Source organism: Desmodus rotundus, chromosome X, assembly GCF_022682495.2.
Source record: "Desmodus rotundus isolate HL8 chromosome X, HLdesRot8A.1, whole genome shotgun sequence".
NCBI classification, from domain to species: Eukaryota; Metazoa; Chordata; class Mammalia; order Chiroptera; family Phyllostomidae; genus Desmodus; species Desmodus rotundus.
In genome coordinates, this window is record NC_071400.1 from 9,136,623 (window position 1) to 9,162,202 (window position 25,580).

The 25,580-nt window shown below is 36.5% G+C and overlaps 1 protein-coding gene across 3 annotated transcripts in view; it reads right to left on the reverse strand.

The window, feature by feature from the left end:
* HDAC8 (histone deacetylase 8) overlaps nucleotides 1-25,580 on the reverse strand; it is a 236,960-nt gene that overhangs the window by 114,452 nt on the left and 96,928 nt on the right. For 2 of the 3 annotated variants that reach the window (XM_024555293.4, XM_045191243.3), the window contains exons 8-9: nucleotides 20,495-20,667; nucleotides 17,177-17,271 (exon numbers count right to left, since the gene is read on the reverse strand). In XM_024555293.4, coding sequence (XP_024411061.1) covers nucleotides 17,177-17,271; nucleotides 20,495-20,667 — 268 coding nt within the window. Of the gene's footprint in view, nucleotides 1-12,674; nucleotides 13,988-17,176; nucleotides 17,272-20,494; nucleotides 20,668-25,580 lie in introns of those variants that run through there. The other variant, XM_045191240.3, reaches the window with a different exon arrangement.

The following is a 25,580-nucleotide window of genomic DNA, read 5'->3' on the forward strand; positions in this document are numbered from 1 at the left end:
TGTTGCTCAGCATCCTATAAAACATAGGATAGCCCCACACACACACACAACAAAGAATTATACCACCAAGAAAGTCAACAGTGCTGAGGCTAAAAGAACCAAAAGAGAAACATACTTTGTGAAACATAATAGACTATCCAAATATAGATTTTAGTGTTCTAAAGGATTTGTAAAATTCAATAATTGAAGATTTAATAAGCTTTCTTGTTTCTTAAGATTTATTTTTGTTCTTTAGAGGTTTCTGTTTGTTTGTTTTAAACAAAGACTCCATTGATGGGCTTTAGGAAATTGCTGAGTGCTGTCAGCATTTAACTGGGAGGAGGGGCCATCAGATTTTCAAAAGGGTCCTTGACCACCCCAAATGTTAAAAAGCTGCTGGTATGGAGACATTTTTGGTTGTCTGGACTGTACTTCAAAAAGTTATGTTTTGTGGAATGAATGATTTGCAAAGTGCTTAGAAATATGTGTCCTGGAGCGGTGTTCTTTAGTCCTCTCTTGGGAATCAAGCAAGTGTGGTGGAAGCTCAGCTCAGTTTCTTCCTAGCTGTAGAGACAACAGGTTTCACTGGGCTGTCAGAAAGTCATAGGAGGTAACTTATACAAACCCCACGAAGCGTCAGGTACACAGCAGGTACTCAACAAATATTAGTTTTCTTTCTTTTTATAGGGTTATTGGCAGAATTTGATAAAATAATGCTTTTAGAACAAAATGTAATAATGCATGTGGCACATTGTGTGGCCAGCAGTATTAGATGCTTAACAAATGTTTATTTTTTTCCTATGCATTCTTTATACTAAAGCCCTGGGTCTTATCACTGAAAGTAGGGGGCAAAAGGATAAGCCCAGAAATTTGAAAAATTTGAGTTTCAATCTTGGTGCTGCTATTTACTGGCTCTGCTATTTTAATCCTGGCCAAATTACTTTCTGAGTCTTACTTTTCTCATAGGTAAATGGGGGGAATGCCTACCTTCCTGGGTTGCTTAGAAACATAAATGAGATACTATATTAAAAGGACCTAGCATATGTATATACTTGTATGAGGTACAAAAAGTACTTAATGAATGTTATATTCTTTTTGGAAAGAGTTTCTAAATCCTACCTCTATGAAGCCTTTCTATAATAGGAGGATAGTTTGCTGAATGCCTGCTACTGTCCCCTTATCTAAATATAAAATTCAAATATAAAATTTCTAGTATTTGTGATTACTCATATTCACATATGTTCACATAAAACAATAATATCTCATTGAGATGTGTTTTCAATATTTTGTTCTGTGAGCCACAGTGTCAGTAAGGACTGTTAGGCTTAATCTACATAACATCCATTATAGTAGCACTATGTTCATTTTAAAAAATAACATTATTAGGCCCTTGCTGGGCACCAAATTCTCAGCATTGAGGGACTAAGAAAAATCAGGTCTTTGCTTGTGAGGAGTTTTATCAATATTTCAGACATTAATAATAATATCTAAAATTTAATTTATATTACTTATATGTGTATATATGTTATTTATATATTCCAGCTACTTGTAAGCATGTTACCTAGACCAATGCATTCAATCCTTATGATATCCTTATAGTAAAACTCATTTTATAGTAAGGAAATTTGGGCACAGACTGGTTAAGTAATTTGCTCCACTTGTCTACTATATACTTTCTTTATAACTCCTTGGAGCTGGTCGATGAAAGTAGGTCTGTCTGATAAATACGTTCATTAATTTTTAGTGTTAATTTAAAAAAATTATTTACATTTTTAAAGTAGTCATGCATACATGTATGTGTCAAAAGGCATACAATGAAAAGTAAATTCTGACTTTTGGATTTGATAATGACAGAAGAGCTTCTATCAGACTAACCATCATGACAAGTTGAAGGTATTAGAGAGCATCCAAAAAACAGGCACAAAGTAGAGGGAATTCAACCTTCAAAAGAAGGGAACTGCACTGGGTGTCATAGTTATACATATTTTGGGTGGTGTGTGGTAGAGCTCAAGGAGAGATCTACAGACTTATTACCCTGAGGTTCAGAGCACAGAGTTGCCAGAATCTCATAATATAAGATCCAATCTCCAGGTTAAAATACAAATTCACTCATCATACAAAGAAACAGAAACATCTCAACTTGAATGAGAAAAGACAACAGATGGTAACATCAAGATGACACATATGTTACAATTATCTGAAAGAATTAAGGCAGCTATCATAAGAAGTATTTCAAGAAGCAATTACAAACACGATATGAACAAATAGGAAAATCAGAAACTATCAATAAAGAAATAGCAAACATAAAGAATGGAAATTTTAGAACTGAAAAGCACAATATAATAACCAAAATAAAACACTTACTGAATGGGCTTAATAGAAGAATGGAGATGATAGAGAAAAGAATCAGTGAAAAAAAAACAACTAGTAAGTACTTTTTTAAAAGAATCAGTGAATTTGAAATATAGAATAAAAATTACTCCATGTGAACAAAACCAAAATGACTGAAAAATAATGAACAGATACTTAGCATCCTGTGTGATAACAAGATCAAACATTTATGTCATCAGAGTCCCAGAAAGAGAAGATAAAGAAGGTGACATTGAAAAAAATATTTAAAGAAATCATGGCTGAAACTTCCCCTCATTTGGTAAAAGAGAATACTACAAATTCAGGAACCTGAATGAATTCAAACAGGAAAAACCCAAAGAAATCCATACAACTCACACCATAATCACATATCTGAAAAATAAAGACCAAAAAAAAAAAAAAAACCCTTAAAAGTAGCCCTGGCCAGGTGGCTCAGTAGGTTAGAGCATTGTCCTGTACACCAAAAGGTTGCAAGTTTGATCCCTGGTCAGGGCACATGCTTAGGTTGCAGGTTTGATCCCCAGTTGGGGCACATACGGGAGGCAACCAATCAATGTTTCTCTCTCACATAGGTCTCTCTCTCTCTCCCTCCCCCCACCCATCCTTTCCTCTTGCTCATAAACATATTTTTGGGTGAAGATTAAACAAAAAAAATTTTTTAGTTCAAAGCGGGTAGAGAGAAATGATGCATCATTTTACTTTTTCACCAATATGGGAACAATAACAATGATCTGAATGATAGTAGATTTCTCATCAGGAACCATGGAGGCCATAAGGTAAAAGAGAAATCAAGAGGGAAAGATAAATGAAGGCAGAAGAAAAACAAAGAGAACTTGTCTTCTTGAGACATACCCCAAAAGAATGGTCAAAGGAATTTCTCCAAACAGAAAAATAAATAAAAGAAGAAAATTTAGAGCATCAAGAAGGGAAAAAGGATAACAGAAAGAGTAAAAATTTGGGTAAATACAGAAGACTTTTCTATTCCTTTTTAAGTTTAAAAATTATGTTTGATGGTTGAAGCAAAAACTCTTAACACTGGATATTATATTAGAGTGAAAGGTAAGAATACAAAAAGGCAGGTAAGGTTTCTGGGGTTCACTCAAAGTGACAAAATGTTGATACCAACAGGACTGCGATAAGTTATATATATATGGTCAAATATCTAAAGCAACCACTAAAAAAATCTATACAAAGTGACACATTTAAAACACTATGGAATAGATAAATAAAAATGGAATTCATAAAAAAATGTCCAACAAATCCACAGGAAAGCAGGAGGGAAAAAAGGGAACAAACAAACAAAAAGGCAGACATAAGTCCTAACATATGAATTAAAGGCACTAAACATGCCAATTAAAAGAGATTGTCAGAATGCGTTAAAAAACTCAACGCAACTATATTTTGTCTACAGGAAAGTCACTTCAAATATAACAATATGAGGAACTGAAATAAAAATGATTCACTATGAAAAGATAGGATATACTATTTACTATACTAGTAACAAAAAGAAAGCAGGAGTAGGTTTCCTAAAAGAGTAAATCTGTACTTACCTATACTGTCATCCAGCAATTGCATTACTGGGCATTGATCCCAGAAATAGGAAAATTTATACCCACATAAAAGCTGTACATGAATATTTAATTTTAGTAGCCAAAAATTGGAAACTATCCAAATGTTCTTCTATGGACAAGTGGTTAAGCAAACTATGGCACACCTATACCATGGAATACTACTCAGCAACAACAACAACAAATGAACTGCTGATGCATTGAACAACTTGGATAGATCTCAAGGTAATTAAGCTGAGTCAAAAAGTGAATCTCAAAAGCTCACATACTGCCTAATTCCATTTATATCACATATTCTAGGTAAAAAACTATAGATATAGATAACAGATTAGGGGCTGAAATGATCAGAGATGGTGTAGGGGAAGAGAAGGGGGCAGGTGTGATTATAAAAGAGTAGCACAAGACAGGTCTTTGTGGTGACAGAACAGTTTGGTATCCTCATTGTGGTAGTGGCTATATCAATCTATATCTGTGATAAAATTGCATAGGATTAAATACGCACATGCACACACATGAATGAGTGAGGGTAATACCGGTGATATCTGAATGAGGTCTGTGGATTGTACCACTGTTAATTTCCTGGTTTTAATATTGTATTAGAGTTACATAACATGTTGCAATGGGGGGAAACTGAATGAAGAGAACATGGAATCTCTTTGTACATCTTTGAAATCATGGATCTGAAAACCATTTCAAAATGAGAAGTTTAAAACAATAATTGGATGGGATAAAAAATTGTTGGATAGGATTAATATCAGATTGATACTAAAGAAGAAAGAATTACTATACTTGAAGATAGGTCAATGGAAATGAAGCAAATTGAACTATAGAGAAAAAATATTGGAAAAATTGGTGAGAGCTTCAGTGACTTGTAAGACAGTGTCAGTCCATCTAACTAAAGTCCCAAAAAGATAGAAGAGAAAAAAATAGGGCAAAAATGAATGTGAAGAAATTCCAGTTGATAATTTTCCAAATTATATCCACAACTTCAACTCACAGATTTAGGAACTCAGGGAATTCCAAACAGGATAAATACAAAAAAAGCACACTGAGGTACTTCATGGTCTAAGTTCTGAAAAGCAAACATAAGTTTGTAAAGGCAGCCAGAGGGAAAATAAAAACATATTGTATAGAGGGAAACAATGATTTAAAACAAGTCTGGCTTTCCATCAGAAATGATGGAGACAACGAGGACAAGAAAATTCTAAGCAGAATTTTATATTCAGTAAAAATATCCATAAAAAATGTACGCAGAAAAAATTTAAAAGCAGATAAGTAAAGAGTTTCTGCTTCTGTATGAGGGGAAAGAGGATGTGGAATTATTTTCTCTTTAGAAACAATTGGAAGACTGATAAAATATAGGAAACACATTTTTAGACATTTGACAATATGCAGTATAAGAGAGTGATCTGAGAGAAAAGGAATACAAATAGGGTGAGTGGTATCATCACCCCAGGTTCCTACCTGGAGGTAATCCCTGGAGCATTGTGCAGGGGTGGGGGGATCCAAACAGTCTGGCAATCTCTGAATAGAGGAGACAGAGACTGGAGTTCAGAAAGGCCAAGGTACTAAGAAATTGTGGGGTGGAGCTAAGCCAAAAAGAGTTCTAGAAATATAATAGAATTCCCTTAAGTTTTTTGCTGAATACCAATCTGAACATGTATAGGGTAAAACTTTACAAAGATAGTCTAGAAAAACTTCCAGGGAAACAGTTAATGAGGAGTTATAAGATGGACACTTCCTAGAGGTCACTCAGGGCCCAAGTAGAGAGACCTCACTGAATATGTGAGGCATCAATAGAGACTTCAGAGGGGCAGTGCCTTCTAAATAGGCTAAATTAGCCCAAGAGTAAATACTACTCAAGACATACTCTAAATTAGCTTTAAAATGAACCTTAAAAGGATCAAGTTGATCCAGAATAACTTATCAGAAAAAATACAATCATGTCTAAATTAATACAAAGACATCCAGCACCCAACAATGTAATATTCACAATGTTAGTTATTCAATTTTAAAAATAACTAAACATACAAGGAAGCAGAAAAATGGGATCTATAAACTGAAGAAAAATCAGTCAACAGAAACAGGTTCAGAAATGGCAGATATATATTATCTCTGTTAGTAGACAAGAATCCTAAAACAGCTATTATAAATATGCTCAGTATGTCGAAGGATGTAAAGAAAACATGAACACAATGATCAGAGAAATGGAAGATTTTTCCTGGTTATCTTTTCTTAAAAGATTTTATTTTATTGAAAAATATTTTTAAAAATAGAAATTTTAGATATGAAAAATAAAATATTTGAGAGGAAAATCTCACTGGATAAGATTGAGAGCAGTTATAAACTGCAGAAGAAAAGATCAATGAACTTGGAAGCAAAGCGATAGAAACTCTCAAAATGAATCAGAGAGAGAAATAAAAGACTAAAACCATTTAAAGCACTGCAATGACCTATGGGATAATAAAACTGGTCTAACATAAGTTTAACTGGAATTACAAGTAGAGAAAAGAAAGGATAGAAATGATAGCTGAAATATTTCCACATTTAATGAAAACTATAAACCTTCAGATCCTAGAAGCTGTAAACAGGATAAACACAAAAACCACACCAGGGCAAACTGTAATCAAGCTGCGGAAAGCTAATCACAAAGAGAAAAGTTAAAAGCAGCCCTCCACCCCAAAGTGGGGAGCACATATTATCCAAAGGAACAAAGATAAGATTGTTAGTGAACTGCTCATGAGGAAATATGCAAGCAAGAAAACAATGGAATGACAGCTTTAAAATTCTGGAAGAAAAAAATATCAACGTAGAACTCTATACCCAGTGAAAATATCCTTCAGCCGTTAACACAAAATACTTTTCAAACCAAAGCTTAATTTGTTGCTAGGAGACCTACATTATAAGAAAAATTAACTGAAGTTCTTTAGGCAGAATGTAACTTTTACCAGGTGGAAACCTGGATCTGCACAAAGGATTGAAAAATGCTGGAAAAGGTAAATATATGGGTAAATGTAAAAGATTTTTTAAACTCATCTTTTAATTTTTTAAACTTACTTTATTTTTAGAGAGAGGGTAAGGGGGAGAGAGAGAGAGGGAGAGAAACATCAATGTGTGGTTGCCTCTCACGTGCCCCCGAGAAGGGACCTGGCCCACAACCCAGGCATGTGCCCTGACTGGGAATTGAACCAGTGACTTTTTGGTTTGCAGGCCAGCACTGAATCCATTGAGCTACACCAGCCAGGGCTTTTTAATTTCTTTAAATGATCATTTAGGGTCAGGTTGGGAGCAGCCCTTAGTGGCTGACTGCAAAGAAATGCCATGGAAGGCCATGGAGGGGTGAGGCAGTCTATGAAGCTAGTGGCAGAGTAAGTGGAACAATGTATTCCAGTCAAAGGTGGCACAGCCCAGCTGGGGGTACAGGGGCCATGATCCAGAACTGGACATAGCTGGTGCATTCTAGCCTGATCATTGCACCTCTTGACTGGTAAAAGCAGCTATCTAGCCTACCTGTGCCCCCTACTGGGGCCTCTAAGCAGATGCCTCTACTATGAGATGTCTTGCCTGGTTGGACTCTAAATCTGCTCTTTGCCCCTTCCTTTAAGCTTCCTTAGTTCCCTCCTCAAGACCTGTAATTGGACATCCTAGCCACGATAGGGGCATGGAAAAGGTATCCTTAGCTATACCTGATTTAATCACTGGGACTTTATTATTTTTGAAATCCCAGAATTTTACCTTTACCTTTACCTAGATAGAAACATAATAGGAATTGATTGATGTCTTAGTAAAAAGAGATCAGAAAACTTGCTTTCTCAAACCAGAGCTGCAACATCTATGTTTAAAGAAGCTGAAAAAGATGAAACTGAAGTACTAGTGAGGGCTCTGACTCACAGAAGGAAGGCATTTACATCAAAGAGATAGGGTGAAATTGTAAGTAAGACACAAAATATGATTAAAACTATCTTTATATATGTCATTAATTTACCTTCTAGGGTCTTATGCACAGGATATTTTCACAGTTTCAAAATAATTTGCTATTTAAGTGGTGGCATCATTTTCAGACCATTCATTGATAGTTAAAGGAAAATTGAATATTTTAAATGTGGACATGATGAGCTTATCAAAACTCCCCAAATTATTAGAGCTTTTCAAACTAGAAATGAAAAGGTCACTGAAGCATCTTATGCATATACTATTGCACTGCGTGGGCTGGAGAAAGGCACATCATAGCCTCGAGACCAATAAAGCCTTGGACAATGTACATTGCTCAATGCTTACTGGATGAAAAGTTAGTAAAATAACTCACAGCTCTGTCTCTTTTCAGTGGTAAAGTAACTTGTTTATTTACACATTTAGCTCTAAACATGAAGACTTAGTTGTTACTTCATTTGCAGAATTCTACTTTCAATTTACAAACAGCCAAGGCTACCAATGTGGCTGGACTTGCTGTTTTGCTTTGTAGCCATGTGGTATCAGCACTAACTAATTTTTGAAGACTTTTTTATGTGCACAGTTGGCAACAAACACAAGTAGTACTAAAATATTGAAAATGCTGAGTAACTTGTTTGAATCTCATGGTTTATCCTGGAGCAGCTTGGTTTATATTTGCACGGAGCTCCAAAAGCAATGGCGGGCAAAACTGCTGGCACCATGGTACAAATTAAGGCAGTAGCACCAAAGTACACCAGCAGTTATTTTTTTCTTTACTGTCATGTACTCATAGTAAAAAAAAAAATCCAATTTTATTTAAGAATGTCCTTGGTGAAACAGTAAAAACTATTAAATCTTGATCCTGGATTTAATATTGTGTGACAAAATAGGAGATATGCAGAAGTTGCTTCTGTTATAAACTATACTATGGTAGTTGTCTTGAGGAAAAACACATCTGTGATTAATTTGTGGCTTAAGTAGCCACTTTTCACGGAATACCATTTTTGCCTGAAAGAACAACTGATGAAAAAAACATGATTAAATACTTGGGTACTTGGCAGACATTTTCTCAAAAATGAAGTAAGCCTATCACTTTAGGATAAACACTGACATTATTTGTTGCCATTGATAATATTCATGTCTTTCAGAGAAAACTAGAATTTTGAAAAGCATTCTGCCACTGTAAGCTTGACAGCTTCCCAAAACTTAAGCTTTGTTCCAATGAGATCAACAGTGATATCAGTTAATATGATTTTTTTGATATTGTATAAAATGTTTCAACATTTGCAACATTTGCATAACATAGTCAACCAATATTTTCCAAAAAATCAATATGTATAAGATGGGTCAAATATCCATTCAAAGTATAAGATGACTGAATTTCAATGTAACAGTATGTAAAAAGGTCATTTATATGGTTTCAGATTCCACCACCATTAACCTTTAAGAAACTATCATTTGTAGAATCCTGTGTAGTAGAATATCAAAGAACAATATCCATAATTATTGGAAAATGTTATTAAAATACTCCATCCTTTTCCAACTATGTATCCATGGGAAGCTGTATTTTCTTCATATACTTTAACAAAAACGTTAAAACACACTGACAGTAGAAGCAGGTATGAGAAATAAACTGTCATGTATTATAGCCAGATGTTAAGGATGTGCACAAATGTATACCAATGTTTTCTTCTCATGAAATTTTTTTTTGCCTTGGAAAATACCGTTATTTTTTTATCACAACACATTATTTGTGCAAACATGTACTGGATTTATTATTCTTATTTTAAATGAATTGATACTTTAAAAATTAGAAAAACAATTGATTTTTTACAGCAAGACAGTAAATATATCATGGAATTTATAACATATGCAAAAGCAAAAATATCTGACTACAATAGCACAAAGGAAGGAAAGGGAAAAGTGGGAGAACATTGTTATAACAGTGATATATTGTACATGAGGTAGTATAATAGTATTTGAAGGGAGACTATGATAAGTTAACAATGTATACTCTAAACCCCAGAGCAACCACCAAAAAATTTATAGCTAAAAAGCAAATAAAAGAGATAAATTAAATCCTAAAAAATATTTATTTAATTCAAAAGAGAACAGGAAATAAAAGAAAGGAACAACGAACGCATGGGATAAATAGGAAACAAATAGAAGGATGGATTTAGCCCTGCCTGGTGTGGTTCAGTGAATTGAGCACCGGCCTGCGAATGAAAGGGTCACTGGTTCTAATTCCCAGTCAGGGCATGTGCCTGGGTTGTGGGTCAGGTCACTGGTAGGGGGCACGTGAGAGGCAACCACACATTGATGTTTCTCTCCCTCTCTTTCTCCTTCCCTTCCCCTCTCTCTAAAAATAAATAAATAAATAAAATCTTTAAAAAAAAGATGGATTTAAACATAAACATATAAATAATTTACTTAAAGGACAATGGTCTAGAAACCCTGACAAAAAGGCAAAGATTATCAAAATGTATAAAAAATCAGGACCCAGCTATATGCTGTCTACAAGAAAAACCATTTAAATATGAAGATACAATAGGTTAAAAGGACAGAAAGAGTTATATATACCACACAAATAATAATAATATGGAAATAGCTGTGACGATATTAAAATCAAACAGAGTAGACTTCATAACAAGGAATATTACCAGAGATAAAGGGGATATTTCATAATAATAAAGGGTCAAATAATCAAGAACATATAATAACCCTAAAAATGTATACATCTAATAACAAAACTTCAAAACTACATGAAACCCAAAATGACACAACTAAAAAGAAAAACAGCCAAATCCAAAATTATGGTTGGAGATTTCAATTCTCTCAGTAATTGATGGAACAAGCACACAGAAAATCAGGGATATAGAAGACATAAGCAACATTCTTAACCTATCTGACCTAATTAATAATGATAGAAAATGGTATCCAATAACAGCAAAATATGCATTCCTTGCAAATTGCATATGAAACATTCACCAAGACACATCATCCCCTGGGTCACGAAACAAATTTCAGTAAGTATAAAAGTAGTAAACTCATGCAAAGTATGTTACCTGAGCACAAGAAAATTAAAATTAATATAAATAGAAAAATATCTGGAAAGTCATTAAATATTTGGAACTTAATTTTTAAAACCCCATGCTTCTGAATAACCCATCAAAGAAGAAAATTAGAAAATATTTTGAATAAAAATGACAACATATCAAAATTTGTGGGATACAGTTCAAGCAGTGCTTAGATGAAAATTTATAACATAAAATATTTATATTAGAAAAGAGAAAATGTTTAAAATTAATGAACTAAGTTTCTATCATAAGAAACTAGACAAAGAACTAAAAATCAATACAAGGAAATAACAAAGATATGAGCAGCAATAATAAAAGAGAAAAATAAAGTCAATGAAACTAAAAGCTGGATCTTTGGAAAAAAAAAAAACTACAGTGCAATAAAACTGATAAACCACAAGCTAAAATGATCACAAAAAAAGGACAGAAATTAGCAATACTAGGAATGAAAGACTGGATATCACTAAAGCTCTATAGACATTAAAAGAATGATAAGGGAATATTATGAATGAATTGGCAAATCCCTTGAAGACAAATTATCAACATGAAAGCAAGAAGAAACAGAAAATCTGAATGGCCATATAACTATTCAAGAAGTAGAATTCATCATTTCAAACCTTCCCATGAAGAAAACTCCATGCTCAAATGTTTTTACTCCATACTCAAATGAATTCCATCAAACATTTAAGTAAGACGTATTATCAATTTCACATGAGGTCTTTCAGAAAATAGAGGAGGCAGGGATACTTCCCAAGTCATTTTATAAGATGAGCATTGCCCTGATTGTAAAACCAGACGAAGACATGACAAGGAAAGAAAACAACAGGTCAACATCCCTTGCCAACACAGACACAAAATTTCTTGACAAAGTTTCAGCAAACTAAATCCAGCAATATATAAAAAGGATAATATACCATGGCCAAATAGGGTTTATCCCAGGAATGCAAGGTTAGTTTAATATTAAAATAAAGCCACAATTAAAGGACACCATAAGATCATCTCAATAGATGAAGAAAAAGCGTTTCGCAAAATCCAACACTCATTTGTGAGAATAATTCTCAGTAAATTAGGAATAGAACGAAATTTTCTCAACCTTATAAATAACATTTACCAAAAAAACACCCCCTACAGCTAACATCACAATTCCACACTTCATCATGAAAGATGAAGTGCTTTCCCCCTGTGATTGGGAACAAGACAAGGATGTTCATTCTCATCACTTCTATTCAACATTGCATTGGAGATCCCAAACAGTATAATAAGGCAAGAAAAAGAAATAAAAGTCATGAAAATTATAATAGAATAAGTAAAACTCTATTCACAGATGACATGTTTGTATACCTAGAACAAATTAAGGAATCTACAAAAAAAGCTACTGGTGTTAATGAGTTTAGCAATGTTACATTATTCAAAATCATTATAAAAAATCAATTCTATTTCTACATTCTAGCAACAAATTACTGGAAATTGAAATTAAAAATACCACTTGTCAGAGGGGAATGGGGAAGGGATAGTGGGGAGAAGGGTTTTCAGGAACTACTATAAAGGACACAGGACAAAACCAAGGGGAAGGGTGGAAGCAGGGGAGGGAGGTGGGTTTGGCTGGGGTGGGGTAGAGGGGTGGGGAGAAAATGCAGACAACTGTAATTGAACAACAATAAAACATTTTAAAAATTAGAAAAAATACCATTTATAATAACATCAAAATCATGAAATACTTGGGAAAATACTGAGGAATAAATTTAACAAAATTTGCACATGCTCTGTTTGCTGAAAAGTATAAATTAAAAATTGAAATTAAACACTTGAGTAAATGAAAAGATAGAGCAAATTCATGGATTGAAAGATTAAATATTGTTAAAATGTCATTCTCCCCAAATCAAGCTATAGATTCAATGTAATCTATAGATTGCATTGTAAGATTATTTTACATTAGTGGCATATATTTGTATATAAATCAAGTTGATTCTTTTCAATGGCTACATATATTCCCTCATATAAATGAGGCATAGTTTATCTAACAGTCCATCAAAAGTAGCTGGCTAAGGAAATATTTTTGTTCACTAGATTTTGTTTATAAACCTATGTGATGATTCAGGTATTACATATAACTGATATATCTGTGTATACGTATACATATACATATATATGAGTGCACAATGCGATATAACTGCCTCACTCTATTTTTTAATTGTTGTTCAACGACAGTTATCCCAATTTTTCGCCTTTACTCTCCCCTGCCCCACCCATCCCCGCTCCCTCAGTCAGTCCCCACCCTGCTGTCCATTACTATGAGGCCTTACTCTATTTTAAATCGTAGGATACAAATAGTATTACTGGAATACAGAACATTCTCATATGTAATAGCCCATAAATCTTATCACATGGAGTGGGTGATTTGCTAGATTAGCCATGCACTGGTGTTTTTAATGGGACCTCAGGTCACCTTTGGGCTTTCCCTACGGTAGACATACCTGGGCCAGTCATATGGGCAGGTTCCATTCTTCTCTGCTTTCCCAGCTGGGCCCAATGCTTCTTCCAGCTGGAATTACTTCCTTATTCCACTCCAGGCTTACCAACCTGGCTCCCCAATTCCTGGGCTTGGACTAACTCCTGGACCACTGGCTTGATGGCAACACTAGTTTTGTATCTCATGAGGGTTATGATTGAAATCTCACCACTAATCACTGTTTTCTTTTTTTTTTTTTAAAGATTTTATTTATTTATTTTTAGAGAGATGGGGAGGGAAGGAGAAAGAGAGGGAGAGAAACATCAGTGTGTGGTTGCCTCTTGCATGCCCCCGACTGGGGTCCTGGCCCACAACCCAGGCATGTGCCCTGACTGGGAATTGAACTGGTGATGATTTGGTTCGCAGGCCGGCACTCAATCCGTTGAGCCACACTAGCCAGGGTTCATCATTTCTATTGAACATTTGTGCTGGGCTTGCCTTCCCAAGTTCCTTCCCTTCATTTCCCAATCTAGCGGTTTTCCAATGGATATATCTAATTCATTCAGCTGGTATCCACTTCTTGCAAAGGATGGGTAGTTGCTACTAGAATGAAACTGTTTCCAGAAAAAAAAAGAGGCTAGATTATGAATCTAATTGTTCCATCTTAAAAATAGAAGTATTCTAATGTGAATTGAGATAAATATTATTCAATCACTCACTGATTCAGTTGTTCATTCAATGAATCAGTACGAACTAGGTGGGTGGTTAACACTCTGCTAGGCATTGAAGGGGAATGCAGACAACCAAAACATGAATGACCAAATAATGATGCAGACTATATGTATTACAGGAGTGTACTTGAACTTCTTAGTAGGATTGCCTTTCTCAAGTCTCTTCCTTTGCAATCTATCTTCCATGTTCTACCAAGTGAGCTTTCTAAAAACCAATACTCATCTGTTTTCACAGAAAAAAAGGAGAGGCTCTTTAGTGTAGCATTCAAAGGTCTTCATTATCTGGCCCCAATTAGCATTCAAGCCTTTATCCTTCCCATTCTCACTCATAAACCCTATGTTCTACTATTATATCAAACTTCTCAGTGGTCCAATGAGGCACCAGGTTCTTTCCAATCTGTTTCCCTTTGCCTAGAATGCCTTTCCCACTTCTTCCAATCAGCTTCCAAGATTCAGTTCCAAGTTTTGATGAAACATTTCCTCTCTGCTCCTCATCTGTCCTGGATTTGAGCACATTATTCTGTTGCCTTTATTAGATGATGAGATTTTTGAGGGCACTGGGTTTATCTTGTTAGTCTTTGTATCCCTGAATCCAGGTCTGCATAGGGCCTGACAAGTAGTAGTGGCCCAATGAATATTTGTTAAATGAATTAAGAAACATTTAACAAATAAATGTGAAGAAAGAGCTGAAAGGGCTTTGGTACATTTAGGTAAGGGATTGTTAAGGGCATATGACTTGAAGCTGGATCTACGAAGACAGTAGAGAGATGGGGGAAAGACATTGGAGCAGTAGGAGGAGGAGGAGAATTACCCCAATGACAGAAGAACAAAAGCCCAAGACTGAGAGTGAAGACAGTGAGGGAGTCAGCCAGACTGTGGCTGACTACTGCATGGTCTTGACCTTGTCACTGACTATATTTCTCAATTATATTTTCAGCTCATGGAGGGCAGAGTAATTTGTAAACTCCTTTGTATCCTGTTTATATTTGATGCACATCTCTATAGCCATTGTTCCTCCTGTCTTGTGGTTCTTATTCTGCTCAGTAATATAATTATTTGTATATCTACACATTCCCCCAGCATTTATACCACCCACCTTCCTGGCTGCTTGAGGTAGGAGGGGATAAGGCCTTGGTGTGTTTGCATCTTCCAAGACACTTAGCATTGTGACTGGCACACAATGGGTGCTCAATAAATATTTTTTGATCTACCATTTGTTGATATGATTACAGAGGACCACAAGCGTATTTGCGTGCAAATGTGTATTGTGCCACAAAACTTATATGTCCCTTCACACTGTGGAGTCTGTGTTTGGCAATTTTATTAAAATATTACCTTATTGTACTAGGAAGGCTGTCATTTCAATTTTTTTCTATGTGCCTTCTTGGATGACTCACATCTCTAATACCAGAAGGATATGACAGAAGGGATTCAAAAAGGGTTTGGACAAATTTATGAATGACAAAGTCATAAATGTCTGGTTATAAGAAGTCATTAGGAATATGCAAAGGGGAAGGAGAAAATTTAGACCTCAAAGATGCCTATTATGTGCCAAGAACTGGGTTAGGCTCTCATTTAGTCTGGCAGAATATGTCAGTATGAAGACAGGACATGTCTATCTATAAGGCCAAGCCTACACTCACGGAGGCACATAGCTTCTCCACGTGCCAGAGGCAATATTCATTGTTACTAAAATTTTATCAACCTTTTAAGACAGATGAATCTATGGATTTGCATTGTTTCCCAGGAATAAAACACATTCTCAAGTCAGGCTTGTATATGCTTAAAACTGTTTTTTGACAAAACTCTATCAGTTTTTCAAGTCTCAGTGCTTTCAATTAGAATGCAATCTGAGATATTCCCACAGCAATAACAATTATTATACTTGTTCACAAATGTAATTTGTTCACTTACTCTTATATTTCATAAAGCTTCCAAATACTGAATAAAGGTAAGTCAAGTCAAAGAAAAAGACTTCTTATGAACCCTGCCACCAGCAAACTGTCTCAAATTATAGTTTGCCTTCTATTTGTATTCTAGATACACTGAGTGTTTTTTGTGAGGTACATATTATACCTTATCTGTGGTGAGAAGAAAATTGGAAGGAAATTAGTTTAAGTTGTTTGTAATTTTTAAAAAATAGTAGTAACTTTCAAAAACATAATGCTCCTAAGTGCACAGCTTCTGCATCTGGCACGAATCAAAATGTTATAACCAAAGTACCATCTCTATACCTTGGGAATTGGCTTGAGAAAAGTGGGAAGCAGATATGGGTTCATTATTATAAAGTCACACAGTCTAAGGCCTGCAGCTACACATTCTGACCTGTGACAATGTGCTTCCTGCCAGGTGTGGACGTAGGTGGGAAGAGAAGAGATACACATTTGGGTAAGGGATTATCAGCACAACTCACAGGGTCCAGATAGCTTTCTATTAACCTAACCTGTTTTGAGAGAACTAGAAGAGTTATCTTTGCTTTGGAAAACATAAACCCGACATCATATGATTAAAGAAAACGGTGAGGATTCAAATGAAGGTTTACATTTTGATGGTCCTGCCCCAACTTCTGTTTACCGCTAATCATTGGAAAAACACCAGACCTGTCTTTGTGGTAAGTCTGTGTTTCTTAGATTTTACATTACTCAAAGAAAATTTAGAGATCAGGACTACCACCAAAGAACATAGGTGCAACATGCTGCTATGGGACTTTTTAAAGATAGACCAGAACCCAGCTTATACATTGAGAAAACTGCCCCTTCTTTTTTGAGGTAGGGGATGAAAATATGTACATATTCCAAAGAGTTCTTTGTGTGAACAGGTGACCCCTTCCCACAGTCTTTGTAATTAATTGAGAAATTAAAGTTGGTTGGCCTTTGAGATCTCTTGTAAAAAAGGCAGAAGGTCTTGGATATTTTGGAACAAGAGTCCACTATTCTGCCAAGACAGTGTGTTATTGTTATTGGAGTGTCTCTCAACAAAACGGTATTGAGTAGTGAGGACGTGATTTTGATTAGGTGGAATGACTCAGCTCTTCCCCTTAAAGAAGAGAGGACTTGTCAGAGCCTTACTTACCTCATGATCTGGGATCTCAGAGGATAGTGTTTTCCCTAGGATGACCCCGGTCAAGTATGTCCAGCATCGAGCCGTGTTGGCAAGGTTATAGCCTCCTGTCTCCACCAAGAATTGTGAAGTTAGGAAAGAACAGTCACAAAACAGCAGGAGAGGGAAGAGGGGTAAGGAAGGAGAGAAAAATGTTTTAATAAAAGGGCTAAAAAGACAACTTGCAGAATTTCACCCCAACATCCCCTTATATTTTTAAGCCAGCTAATAGGCAGAATTTAGTGGACCAGTCAGACCATGCACCATGTGGAACTGGGAAGTTCAAGGCCTCCAACAATTAAAAAGGTCCTTGTCTTGGAACAAATATGCACCTGAGGATGCTAAGCTCCTCAATTTCATCAAGAGTCATTGGCAAGAATGAGATCCCTGGAACCTGGACCTCTTGAGGTGACCTACCTGGTGTCCTGTGATGAAATTTGCAACAATTTTATAAAATGACTGCTGGACATGGTTTGTATGTTAAATCTATTGGCAGATATAGCCCTAGGATACATCCAGGAAAGAGAAAAGGAAAATGCTAACAGAAACAGACTCCCTTCTTTTAATATCAGCATTCCTCTTCTCCACAAAATGCAGGCTTAGTAGCAGAGATCAAAGAGAATGAGATGAGGAAGGGACTGTTGACTGACACTCTGACCCATCTCATCAGGTCCTGTCACAATCACCCAGAAGCCATATTATGCTGGCTAATAATCAGCACATTTTTGTTCTGAATAGATGTGCTCAGCCATGCAAGCATTAAAACATTGGCCTTTAGCTAAATTCTAAGAGTGTAAGGATAAAATGGAATGATTTCCTAACCTCAGTGCAGCCTGAGGAAAATATAACCTCATCTATTTTAGGTAGGGCAACCATAAAATTTATCATCCAAATATGGTACACTTTAAAATTTTTATTTATTTATTTATTTATTTATAGAGAGATGGGAAGGGAGGGAGAAAAAGATACGAGAGAGAAACATTGGTCTGTTGCCTCTTGTACGTGCCCTGACCGGGAGTCGAACCCACAATCTTTCACTTTATGGGACGAGGCCCAACCAACTGAGCCACACAGGTTAGGGCCAAAATGGTACACTTTTAAGAGTAAATGGGACACTATTAATAATTACACTGGGATAATTCATATAAATTGGGACATATGGTCACCCTTTTCCTAAGGTTTTCTACTTGAAAGGTCAGGGATGCTGCGGCTTCTAGAGTGTGTCTTTTAGGCTTCAAATAGGTCTACTGAAGCTTGGGGACATGGTCAAGTCCATGAATTCTCTATGTGTTATTGGCAATTGAAAATTTAAGTGAAATAGTACAGGTATCTTTTTTTTATTTTAATTTTTTATTGTTATTCAATTACAGTTGTGTGCCTTTTCTCCCCATCCCTCCACCCCACCCCAGCTGAACCCCCCTCCCTCCCCCACCTCCACCCTCCCCCTTGATTTGGTCCATGTGTCCTTTATAGTAGTTCCTGTAATCCCCTCTCCTCACTGTCCCCTCCCCACTCCCCCCTGCCCATTGTTAGATTGTTCTTAACTTCATTGTCTCTGGTTATATTTTGTTTGCTTTTTTCTTCTATTTATTATGTTCCAGTTAAAGGTGAGATTATATGGTATTTGTCCCTCATACCCTTTGCAACAGCATGGATGGAACTGGAGAGCATTATGTTAAGTGAAATAAGCCAGACGGTGAGGGACAGGTATCATTTTAAACACTCCTGATGTGGAAAATATGAATTTCTAAGGTTGACTTATTGGGAGTGATTATTTGTTTTTATTTATTCTTTTTTTATTCTTAAATATATTTTATTGATTATGCTATTACAGTTGTCCCATTTTCCCCCCTTTATTCACGTCCACTCTGCACAGCCCCTCCCACCCGCATTCCTCCCCTTAGTTCATGTCCATGGGTCGTACATATAAGTTCTTTGCCTTCCACATTTCCTATACTATTTTTAACTTCCCCCTGTCTATGGGAGTGATTATTTGATTTCAAAAGAGTCACTACAGGTTTTAAGTAATAAGTTCTCTCTGGTCTACATACCATATAATTTCCAAAAATTCCATTTATGCATGGCATTTTCAGGAATATGCATATTTCAAAAACTAAAACTTTGGGCTGCAAAAGCTAAGAGGCTTTGAAAATGCTAACAACAGTTGAATTCGCACAGATATGTATTATGAAAAGGGCTGTTTTTCCTTCTTGTCTAACTGTACCTGTATCTTAATCACCATCCTTTGTGCCATCAAGGAAAGCAATATGTCACACAGTACTTATCAATTTTATCTTCTCCCTGAGTTGAAGTTAATACAGTTCTTTCTGCTTTTTTATAAGATGTTGTCTCTTGTAAGCACCTTTAATTTTGATCCCTCTAGAGTTTGAGGCTGCCAAAGGACCAGGCTTGTATATTTGCACTGAATGCTCACTCATATTCATAAGGCCTTCCTACAATCTCCTCTAATTTTGGTTTTTACCACAGGTTGACAAAACAACAAACTATTAGCTGTTGCATAATACATACATTTTAAGCTCAATCTATCTTGACCATGTTATTTTAACACATTGATCAATTCATCCAGTAAAATAAAGATTATGCCAGACAGATAGAAGATTCTAAGCAAGGCATCTTCAAAGGTAGCTGAGGTTGAGAAAGTCCCCTTTCACAGATGTGTAAATGCTTCTGTTGAACAGATTCAGGCTTCTGTTGGTTAAGTCATATAAAACATCAGTACATATTGAGGGCAAGAATGTCCAATAGACTCTTTAGATCTCTCAGTTTTACTTTATTGTAACAAATCTATGCTTTTTTAGGAGGGTGAGGGGCATAAGTCATTCCTGATTTCAGTTTAGGCTTAATGAATTCATGTATTTGCTACATATATTTGGGTGGGGTTAGAATTTTAGTGATATGTTTCTATTAAGATTATTATTAGAACTGAGAGCCAAATACTACACTGAGAGAAGATGAATCAAAGTCCCCTGTTAACACCCTCTATTCTTAATAAGATCTGGTGTCATCTTTAACCCATCTTTGCTTCAGGAATTGAACGATTGGCTTCAGAGTGCCAGGGAGTCGGCACATACAGCAAACTGGGCAGAAGTGTGTCAGAAGTGTGTCCTTATGCTGAACTGTGAAGGTAGCAGAATTCACTGACTCAGGCTCCTGGACCACTGGCAGGGTGATATCATGTAATCTAAGAAAGTCAAGTTTTCCTCAGTGTCAATAAATACAATGTAGAGGAAGGTCAACAAATTCTCCTGGGTGACCTGCCTTTGTACTCACCTCCTCCCAAAATGAGCGTCGCCAATTTCCACTGAAGGATGTACTTAAGACACTTGCCGATTCCCACTGGAGTCATGTTAAAGGAGCACATGGGATCCCCAGCTATTGTATCAGCTCCCAGCTGTAAGACCACTGCTTTGGGATTAAAGGCAATGTAGACCTCCTTTAGCACACTGTAGAAAAGAGAAAGAATACAAAAATGTCAGAAAATGATAGGTCAGTTTGGTCTAGGGGTGGTGGTGGCGGAGCCAGTGGGAGGTATAGTTGAATCAGGAAATAGTGAAGGAAAAAATATCCAACTTGTCAAACTCATCAAACTTTCCATTAAAAAGGGTGAATCAGGCTCTACGTCAATTATACCTCAGTAAACTGACTTATGAAAAAAATTCTATCCACCTCCCCACTCACCAAAGACCAAATTTGTCCTGAGTTTTAGAACTCAGACTCCCTTGAAACATTCTTATTAATTTAACTTCAATAGCCACAGTACATAGTGTACACATTGACTCCATTTTACAATCTGGTAAAATAAGACATACATATCGACTAGATAGTAGGGATTATTTCTGATAATTAAGACTGTCAACATACTTTGAGTTTATCACCTAGTTATCACTGGGGGCTGGTGAAGAGCATTACATGCTTTGAAAGCACAAACATTATCAGCTTAATTTTTATTATGCTAAAGGACTCTGGGTTAAGAAATGCAGTGCCTCCCTCATTCATATGTAACCAGAGTATTATAGGGAAGGGAAATACAACAACTGCTGCAAAATTATAAATCTGAAAACAGTATAGAGAACAAACTGTAGTAGGTAAGAATGAGCATAATTTGGGGTAGAATCATTCAATGCTATCAAATCAACCTAACAGCTTTTTTCAAGTCAGAAGCCTTATAAATGAAAAGGAAGTTGTCAATGTGACAGATGACCTTAGTCTGGTTTCCAGTATTATCATTAATTGAACACTGACAATGTCCAGAATGCATTCCTAGGAGTTATAAGGTCCCTGCTCTCAAGGGGCTTACAATCTAGTTCCCAGACAAAACATATTCCAGTACTCAAGGGCCTGAGTAACTCTCACAGAGACATATAAACATGTGCAAATTAACATACTTCAGAGTTGAGAAAATGCAGAGTCAAAAAGTGATTAAAAATGCTGAGGTTAATAACCCCTTCACAGTCAACATGTCAAATTATACCAGTGCAGCAAAAACAGAAAAATCCCAGATCCTTCTGAAACTGCAAAAAGAACTCAGGGATATAAAATGCCGATCTCTCAAATTCATATGTAACAAGGGCCTTGAAACTATTGAAAAGTGCTCAGCTGCAGAGCCATTCTTTGACTCAAAAGACTGTTGTGTTTTGATTTCTCATCTATGCAGACAAATATTGAGTGATTGTGGAGATTATAAGAATATTATAAAACTAATGACATATGATATTCAATACAGGAATACTCAGCCCTATCCTCTCTCTCACATACTTATCTCCTGGGTGCAGAGAGATGACAAGCCACCTGAATAGTTAGCCAACATTTATTGAACATCTACACGTACAGAGCTCCCTATTAGCTGCTGCTGTGAGACACAGTGGAAGGAATGATCTCTGTTCTAGAGAGGTTTATGGCATAATGGGGAGCAGGGGGAGGCAAGAAAGACTAATGTTTTCTTATTCATTCCTTTTTTACTTTATTTTTATTGTTTACATTATTACCAACATTCTCCCCTTGTTTTGCCCGCCTGCCTCCACCCTCTCCACTTTCCTCTAGTTTTCTCCTCACTGTTGTCAGTGTCTACAGGTCACGCATGTATATTCTTTGGCTAATCCCTTCCCCTTCTTTCATCCAGTGCCCCTTCCCCCCTGGCAACTGTCTGATAAGGGGTTAATTTCCAAAATACATAAAGAACTTATATAACTCAACACCTAGTAAGACAAACAATACAATTAAAAATGGGCAAAGGGCCTGAATAGACACTTTTTCAAAGAGGACATACAGATGCCCAATAGACATGTGAGAAAATGCTCAACGTCACTAATCATCAGAAATGCAAATTAAAACCCCAATGAGATATTGCCTCACACCCACCAGAATGGCTACCATCAGTAAATCAACAAACAAGTATTGATGAGGATGCAGAGAAAAGGGAGCCCTTGTGCACTGTTTGTGGGAATGCAGACTGGTGCAGCCACTGTGGAAAACAGGATGGAGTTTCCTCATTCATTTTGTCCTCACTTTCCACACATTAAGTGAGTGCCCTCTGTGTGTCCAGCATAGAACTGTAGCAGATGTTGCAGGAACAAAGATGAATGTGGCACAGTTCTTATCTTTGTGTGGCTCAAAGCAGAGGGGAAGACTCAGATTATGTCAATAAATAATTAAAATAGAATGATAAATGAAGTATCAAAGATGGCACAGAGGAGAGAGTAATCAACTTTTTCAGATGATATTAGAAAGGACTTTTCAAGGGTAACTCATGACTTAGGTCTTAAAAGATGAGGAAAACTACAGTGAGCCACGTATCAAAATGGCTAAAATGAAAAAGAGTAATAACATCAATTGCTGGTGAGGATATGGGGAAAACTATATCACAGATACCTTGTGGGGGGAATGTAAAATGGTATAGCCACTCTGGCTATACTTTGACTTGAAAATACTTTGGCTGCTCCTGTCAAAACTAAAAGTAGACTTATTGTACGATCCAGCAGTTGCATTCTTGGGCATTTATTCAAGAGAAATTAAGACATTTTCACATAAGAGCTTGTACATAAATGTTCACAGAAGCTTTATTTGTCCCAATCCAAAATTGAAACAACTGAGATGTCCTTCAACAAGTGAGTAGTTAAACAAACTGTGGCACACGCATACCACTGGAATATTGCTCATTGGTAAAAAGAAACAAACTGCTGATCCCTGTAAAAGAACCTGAATGAGTCTCAGGGAATCATGATGGGGGAACATGGGTAATCCCCAAATCTGTACTGCATGATTCCACTTACATATCATTTGTGAAATAATAATTAGAGGGATATAGAACACATTAGTGGTCGCCAGGGGTTAGGGATGGGTGTGGTCATACAACAGAACCTTGTGGTGACTACAGTTCTTTGTCTTGACTGTGGAAGTAGTTGTGGGTATGCAAAGCCACATACAGCTACACACACTCACACACACCAGTACATGTGTAACTGGTGAAAACTGAATAAGCTCTACTGATTGTACCAATATCCACTCCTTGGTTTTGATATTGTACTGTCACTGTGCAAGATGTCTGCATTGGAGGAGGACAGAGGAAATGTGCATGGGACTTCCCTGTATATTTCTTTGCAACCTCCTGGGAGTCTATGATTATCTAGAAAGAAAAGTAAATAAAAGATTAGGATGGGTAGAGAAAAGGGTAATTGGAAGCTTCGAAAAAGGTGGGGTATTTTGTATACAGCATAAACGTCAAAGCAACAGGACATGAGGACAGCTCATAGAGGGCTATAAGCTGGACACTTTTAAATTCAAGACTGGAGGTTTCATTTGGTTTGACAGTCAAATGGGAGCCACTGGAAAAGTATGAGATAAGTACTGATGTGGCTGAAAAATAATACTTAGGAAATTTGGTTTTTGCTGTTGCATATAAGGCCAAAGAGAGAAATTTTGGAGACAGAGGGATTACTAAAAAGGGTATTAAGTATTCTGGGCACAAAAGCAACAGGAAGCGAGGTAAGGCAAATTTGGAAAAACATGAGAGGGCTAGGTGACAGAGTGGGTGGGAGGTGTCAAAGGAGAAAACACAGTGTGTATTCCTCCTGTATCACAGGAAGAGGAAAGAGAAATTGGAATCTTCCTTTTCCTATTGCTACTTGCAAATTCCATATTCTTCCCTGTTGTCAGTCTCTCCTTTTATGAGGTCAGTGTCACTTGCTTATACTACTCAAATATTATGAAATTTCTTATCTGTATACTTGCAATGTATGCTTTCCCCTCCCTTGAGGATTTCAGCACCTGGTTCACAATTTTTATGTCTCTCCTTTTCCTTCTTATCATCCTCTGCAGTTCAGTATCCATTAATTCACTAAAGTCTTTTTTCTCCTGCATAGTTTTGATTTTTCATTGAATTTATTGGGGTGACATTGGTTAATACAATTATATAGGTTTCAGAGGTACACTTCTATAATATATCATCTGTATATTGTACTGTGTGTTCAACACCCAAAGTCAAGTCTCCTTCCATCTCCATTTATTCCCCCTTTATCCTCTTCTGCTCCCCGCCCCCTTTCCCTTTGGTAATCACCATACTGTAGTCTGTGTCTAGGAGGGGTTTTTTTTCTTAATCTACTTCCCCTTTTACACCCAGCCCCTCAACTCCCTCCTCTCTGACAGCTGTCAGTCTGTTCTCTACATTTACGAGTCTGTTTCTATTTTGTTCATTAGATTCCACATATAAGTGAAATCATATGGTACTTGTCTGTGTGTGACTGGTTTATTTCACTTAGCATAATGCTCACCAGGTCCATCTGTGCTGTCACAAAAGGTAAGATTTCCTTCCTTTTTACAGCCGTCACTCAGTAAAATCTTGATTCAAGCACCTAATCTTCCCCTTGCTAGGCACTAGAGATACTGAAATAAGTAAGACCCAAGGAGCTTATGGTCCATCAGGGGAAGAAGACAGAAAAATGAATAACTACGAGTGTTACAATATTCACTCCTCCCCTCCCCTTGCTTACTACCACCATGATGAATTTTTAAAAATTTTCATCATCCCCAAAAGAAGCCTTATACCCATTAGAAGTCACTACCCATTCCCACCATTCTTCAATCCCCCAGCCCCTGGCAACCACTAATCTTTCTGTCTATATGGATTTACCTAATCTCACTTTTATATAAATGTGGCCTTTTGTGACTGGCTTCTTTTACTTATCACAATGTTTTCAAGGTTCATCCATGTTGTAGCATCAGTACTTCACTTCTTTTTATGGCTAAATAATACTCCATTGTTTGTACGTACTACAGTTTCTTCATCCATTTGTCAGTTGATGGACATTTGAGTTATTTCTACTTTTTGGCTCATGTGAAAAACGCTGCTATGGACATATGT